The sequence below is a fragment of the Hordeum vulgare genome, chromosome 2H, assembly GCF_904849725.1.
Source record: "Hordeum vulgare subsp. vulgare chromosome 2H, MorexV3_pseudomolecules_assembly, whole genome shotgun sequence".
Classification (NCBI taxonomy): Eukaryota; Viridiplantae; Streptophyta; class Magnoliopsida; order Poales; family Poaceae; genus Hordeum; species Hordeum vulgare.
Genome location: NC_058519.1, coordinates 41411252 through 41418086, shown reverse-complemented (window position 1 = coordinate 41418086; position 6835 = coordinate 41411252). Strand labels below are relative to the sequence as shown.

The following is a 6835-nucleotide window of genomic DNA, read 5'->3' as shown; positions in this document are numbered from 1 at the left end:
AGTTTTTTTCTAGTAGTGTTTGGCTTGCAATATGAAGAACGTTGCCTATAAGATGCGCCGTCACCGGCAGTGGGAGGGGAGGAGGAGTTGGCATCGCGGGTAGGTGCGGGCATCGTCGAGGGGATGTCTCCCCCGACGCGTCGGGCACCCCGCACCCCAAACAAGAAAGAGGAGAGGTACAAGCTCATGTTGGATCCTCAAAAGGAGATGATGGAGTGGGGCCAATCAAGGGCGGAGAGGAGGATTGAAATTGAGAAGGAGAAGATTGAGCTGGAGAAGCAAGAGACGACGATCAAATGGGAATTCGAGAAGGCCAATACATTAGGGAGATTGAACTCGAGAAGGAGAGGTTGCAACTCGCACGGGACGCAGATGATGCGAAGATCATGTTGACGGACGAAATCTACTTGGATACACCTGCAAAGAAGTGGCTTGCGGAGAAGAAGAAGGAGATCAACGAGTGTAGGGCGCAGGACGCAGCGAGGGCGGTTGTGGTAGCGGAGCACGCGGCCAGGATATAGGCGGAGCCCGTAGCCGGATGCAGGTGGAGCACGAAGCCAGGCAGAGCAGGACAAGCTGCACGAGTAGGACGCATGGATAGGCGTGTCCGGCTAGTGTTCCAACAAGCATTCCTTCTTACTCATACATTGATTTTATTTTAGCATGTCCGATTTATTGAACTGTGCTTTAATTTGCTTTATTTCAAACTGTTAAATTCAAACAATTTGTGTCAGATGATCTACGTGCTTGGATTACTTGGATTTAAATGTTTCATTTAAGTTATCTGAATGTGGATCGCAACATATGAGGGCCGATGCGCCCGCGGGCATATAGGGATCGGATTACCGGATGTAGATGCTTTAAAAAACCTGGACTTGAAAAATATCCTGAATCATAAGCATTGTTATTTTAGAGAAAAATAAAAACTTAGTTTTTCCACCGAACACATGTGGCTGTTAACATGGGAATGCCAGCAAGACAGCCATGCGAAATTTGTCACGTAGTTAGGATTTCTTCGACAGGTGTCAAAAACCAATTTGAGTGATCGAGATTTATAGGTGGAGATAAAAGTAATATATACATCGGTATTAATCTGCAGGGACGTTTCGTGTATGTGTTTATCCTTCTTTTGTTTACTAGGACAATACCTGCGCGTTGTCACGGGAAAAAAATAATTCATTTATTATTCTTTCAACCATTAGTTCATTTGTAAATTCAATTTTGAGTTGTCGCGCATGAAAAGACATGATGTCTCTTCTTCATCTGTCGGTTTACTATTGACTTATCACGAATGAAATCTCCATCATTAATCCTTCTCCCTGTTACACTCTCAATTTTTCTTTTCAAATATTATTCTTCCTAATTTACATGTATGGCCAGAATGAATGTTATTGCTGATGCACAAGCATGGCTTCATCGTGTATTTTTCTTATCTTAATAGTTAAACCAACCCTTTTCATTTATCAACAGCCCTTATACTCGACACAAACAAGCAAATACATAACACACCGATAGACCAAATAATAAACTTTTATGAAGAGAACAGTGGACAGTGCAGTTGCAGATCGATAAAAGAAGTGATATGCACACTAGTAGAAAAAGGCCCATTTGTCCAGGTTTTAGAGGTCCATTAGCTCCGGTTCTGGAACCGGGACTAAAGGGTCGGGACTAATGGCCCAAACCTTTAGTCCCGGTTGGCTTACGAACCGGGCCCAAAGGAGCTCCACGTGGCCGCTGCGGGGAGCCCAGGCAGGAGGAACTTTAGTCCCGATTGGTCACACCAACCGGGATCAAATGACATCAACGCGTCAGCATCTGGCCCGAGCTGGGTTTTTTTTGAATGGGGGGGGGGTTGGAGGGTTAATTTAGTGGTTTCATATTGTGTTAGCTAGCTAATAGAGAGAAGTGGCCTCTCTTTCTCCGTGCTTGGTCGATGCTAGCTACTATACATATAGAAAGAACTTGACGCTAGCTAATAAGAAAATGAAGGAAATCATTTACAATGCTTAACATATATATGCAATATAACATATTCTACAATCCCTAACATCATCTAATTAAGATCCAATCAGAAATCCACATGGTATTCTCCGTCTTTAGGTATGACATGGTAAAGAAAGAATCTCGCAAATTCCTCTTGAATTGCTCGTATGCGATCATATGGTAGGAGTTCATCCCGCATCTCGCAGATCTAATTTAAAGAAAGGATCAATACATGCATATATATATATGAATAAAACTCAACACAATTGTGAATACTATTTACGTACTTGAAATTGTTTCTCAAAGAAGTCCCGCTCAAAGGTTGAGTGACGAATGAACTTGCATACATAGTATGTACATAAAACACTGCCTTTTTTATGGTACATACACTTTACGAGAATAGAGTTCAATCAAACTAATAAGCAAGCATGGTAATGATATATTGATGAAAATTTAAATCAATTAGAGATGCGTGGAACTAGCTAGTACTACTTACTTTGGGGTGCGTAAACCACAACTCTTTGTTTAGACCGGGAACCTTATTGGCGAACTTCGACCAAACCCTACCAGACAAAGAAAATGATTACTTGATATCAGAAAATTAACGAAACTTGCATGCCGATATGGTCTCGGTATATTGACTGAACTTACTTCTTGAGCATTGCAGTAATGTCCTCATAATCCTCTTCGGCTTTACGTCTCGAGTCTAAGACATTTACTAATGCCCTGCCAACGTCAATGCATAGCAGAATAAAGTGGTCTCTGCGCACGCATATATAACTCATCAATCCTCTATTCCTAAATAGATGCCTCCCACTAACAAATTTTCCTGCCCTCAGATGATGCCACGTCATTGGTTGACGTCGCCTTCTTTTTTTACCACGGTGGTTCTAGCACGATCGCCTCTTCTTTTCCAGTGCAAAAGGCTGGCCCATAAGGTTTTTTTTTTCTTTGACCCTGAAAAGCTGGCCCATCAAATCAGGCGCTGGTTCCTTGACTTCCTTCTCCACGGTCGATTCCGCCGGCGGCGCTGCTTCCCCATGGCGGTCGACTACGCCCTTTTCTCCTTCCCCATGGTAGGCTCGCTGCCTCTTGCCCTTCTCCACAGCAGGCCTCCCCCTCTTCACCTTCTTCATCATCAATTAAATTCAACAGAAACGGATCTACTTACCTCTCCTTGCACAGGTAACTGAACCACTTCCTCTCACCATAAATCAATGGAGCCGCTCGAGAGATCAGCCACGCCCACCGCCTGTTGGTGCCGTACAAGTTGGCGGGGACGCATCTGCGCCCTCAACGCCACATCCCCTGTCCACACGTGCTTCCCCATCCTCATTCTGCCTACAGGTCAGCCAATATATTTCTGCAGTTTGCTTTTGCAATAATTTTCCAGAGGTTAGAAAGATATTGCAAAGCTATTCTGATTGTTTGCAAAGCTGAGTATGCCTTCTTTTTTCCGCAGTTTGCTTTTGCAATAATTTTCCAGAGGTTGGAAAGATACTAGGCCGGGTCGCATTTGTGACCTCGACGCCACCTGATCCTGTTTTTCTACGAGGTTCTCCCTGACTCCTTCATTCCCAATCTCCTTGCACCATGTTATTTCTTTGATGTTAGATTACTAGCAGTTGACCTGTTGATTGGCCTTTCCTCTTGAGTGACTTGCTGCTGTAATATTGCCATAGAGGTTCTGTAGCAGTGTATATGTATATGCAGTTTTGTGCATCCTCTATTTCTAAATAGATGCCTCCCACTAATAAATTTTCCTAAAATATATATCCTCTTGAGTGACTTGCTGTTGTTATATTGCCATAGAGGTTGTGCAGCAGTGTATATGTATATGCAGTTTTGGGCATTGACTGACTTGGTACTACAGCACAATTAGCAGTGTATATGTATATGCAGTTTTGGGCATCCTCTATTCCTAAATAGATGCATCCCACTAATAAATTTTCCTAAAATATATATCCTCTTGAGTGACTTGCTGCTGTTATATTGCCATAGAGGTTGTGCAGTAGTGTATATGTATATGCAGTTTTGGGCATTGACTGACTTGGTACTACAGCACAATCTGAAATATATATATCTGATAGTAGATTAGAGCCTTTCCTCTTGAGTGCCATGTTATTTCTTTGATGTTAGATTACTAGCAGTTGATCAGTTGATTGACTTGCTACTACGGCACAATCTGAAATATATATATATCTGACAGTATATTAGAACCTTTCCTCTTGAGTGCCACATTATTTCTTTGATGTTAGATTACTAGCAGTTGACCAGTTGATTGGCCTTTCCCCTTGAGTGACTTGATAGCTGCTGTAAAATTGCCATATAAGCAGGTTTAGAGGTCGTGTAGTAGCGTATATGTATATGCCATATAAGCAGGTTTAGAGGTCATGTAGCAGCGTATATGTATATGCAGTTTTCTGGGCATTAACTAACTTGGTAGTACGGCCATTCATGAGAACTGCATTATTTGCTAGATCAGTGTGTATGTCACTTTGTTGTAACATTTTTAAGGTTAATTAGTACGCATAACACAAAAGGTACCAGTATTCCTTTAGGTGATCACCGCTTTTAATAAATTTTTAATCAAACCCTTGTGTTTATAAGACTGGGCAAGATGGATGTACCAGAAAGTTCTTCACAGGGTCTCTCTGTTCGACGAGATCGTGGCCGTCCACGCGGACCACGACACCGATCATCACCGCCTGTTCTAATCCCGCGACCAACCCCGGTTGCTGCAGCTGAAAACCGTCGTAGGCGTATGCAGCTTAACAGAGGTTAGTTAGGTTCATGAAGCTACTGGAGATGTTAAATCTTGCTGTATGGTATCTATCGATTTGTCTACAACTCTTTTGCTCATCATCATCTTGGCGTGAAACAAACAACAGCCTCTGAACACAGACGTTCACTAACTCATCAGTCAAATGAAGGATCCTTATCATCTTTGCAAGCACCAAATTTGACCTTTAATTTGTTGATCAATGTTTTGAAACAAAATTCTTTTTCGCAGAAACTCTGGTACAAAACGAAAACTTGACTTTACTGAAGATGTTACCGACAAATCCCAAAGGTATATAACCCTTCAATACCCTGCAAGCTAAGGAAGCAATTTTTCTTCTATAAAATCATTAAATTTATGTCATTTTCTTAGTGTTTTCTTATCCATATTTAATCAGTACAGATTCATGGGAAGACTACTATTACCTATCACAGTTTACCATGACACTCTCATTTTGCATTTTCATGCAGCAGTACAAAAAACAAGAATGCATCAAACAATCCAGGACAGGCAGAGTAATGCTGCGAGGGGAAACATATGGAGGTACTATGCAAGACATAGCAGATTGAACCAGTTCTTATTCACAAACTAATTAATCATTCTATTCACTTAATACCTTCCTAACAATGACACAAATTATAAACCATGACGGGCAACATCCAGCTATGCTACAATGAAGATACAAGCTTCAATGCCTTCCATACCAGTTACTTATAGTATAACATTATCAATAATCGTTACCTTCATCGCTACCTACTGTAAATAAGAAACATTCTCAAAATTCTAAATGTCTTTCAGCAGTACAAAACTATATATATATATATATATATATATATATATATATATATATATATATATATATATTATGATGTGAGACTACATGTATCTGCAACAACTGTTGATGTCATATGTACCTTTTCTCTGAGCAAATTTCCACTTATATTCATCGACATGAATCTGAAGCTCTCCAAAATCTAAAGTTAGTTCTGCAGTTCTGTCATCTCATTATCGATACTCAACTTTCTTAGAAAATTCATGACAAAAATTCCCGCAGCAACGCGTGGGGCATTATCTAGTTACATTAGTTAATTAACCTCGAGTAAGAGAAATCGAGTTTACAGAGAAGACAACAACACTCACTTGAAGTTGTAAGGAAAGATTATTTCCATATTTTTTTATGTATAAGGAACGAGTTTAGCAAGTTCTCCTCGGTCTCTTTGATTGAGTTTCGTATCGTCAATTCATTTACGGTATCTGGGCTAATGAACCCAACGTCGATGATTCTTGCTTGTTTTAATTCGACGATCTTCAATCTGCATAATATATATAGTGAAGATAATTATATATACATGCAATGAACGAGCTGAGCTAGAGACTTAACTATAGAAGTAATACTTACAAACAGTAGGAAGTCATGAGTTCTTTGACGAGGGCCAGTTGATTGTATAACTGAAATAACTCCCCAAATTCAATATTAATCACGGAAAGTCCAATGAATTCGTGCTCTGGTTTCACTGCCACATGCATAGCATTTTTCCCAGACTCCATGCAGGTTTTCATGTGCCATTCATGCAATCTGTGCATCATCGTTGTTAGAGCAGGATGACCAGGTTTGACGAGAGGCTTCCCGTGCACGTATTTATATTGTTCTTTTGTTACATAGTCCCCCAAGTAATCGTTAGGATTGGTAACGGGCACCATCTCCGGATGATTAGCGACGACGATATCGAGCTCGGGAATTGTTTTCTCACTTCTTCGTTCTACTAACCTTGCATCACTAGAAGTAGTTCCCAACCGCACCGCTTGTGCATATGTCTTTTTAAGAATGCGGTCATAGTTGAAATCCGACGGAGGCGCTGGAGGTCGCTGTAGTTGATTGATAGTGCGCTCCACTTTCACCAGATCTAGCTTCTCCTTCGGAGGTGGAGTTTTCTTTGCAAAATGGGCCCTCAATTCGGCACGACATATGTCCTCGTTTTCCTCCTTGGTCCTCTCATATGGTAAGTTTTCCAGAGGCTTGAGAGATGGACCGTATATGAATTACCTCCCTCCTCTGCTTGTACTGCTAGC

General features: G+C 41.1%; 1 protein-coding gene across 1 annotated transcript; it reads left to right on the top strand.

The window, feature by feature from the left end:
* The first annotated feature begins 4603 nt into the window (after positions 1 to 4603).
* On the top strand, positions 4604 to 5357 carry LOC123429458. The gene is made up of 3 exons (XM_045113492.1): positions 4604 to 4763; positions 4997 to 5056; positions 5236 to 5357. The coding sequence occupies exons 1-3, from the start codon at positions 4604 to 4606 to the stop codon at positions 5355 to 5357; spliced, it is 342 nt and encodes a 113-aa protein (XP_044969427.1).
* Positions 5358 to 6835: the final 1478 nt, after the last annotated feature.

What these genes read in the sequence shown, in the direction of transcription:
- LOC123429458 (XM_045113492.1), top strand. Translation starts at nt 4,604, where the DNA reads ATGGATGTACCAGAAAGTTCTTCACAGGGTCTCTCTGTTCGACGAGAT. An exon ending in GCGTATGCAGCTTAACAGAG is followed by an intron (nt 4,764 to 4,996) that starts GTTAGTTAGGTT and finishes TCTTTTTCGCAG; the next exon opens with AAACTCTGGTACAAAACGAA. An exon ending in GTTACCGACAAATCCCAAAG is followed by an intron (nt 5,057 to 5,235) that starts GTATATAACCCT and finishes ATTTTCATGCAG; the next exon opens with CAGTACAAAAAACAAGAATG.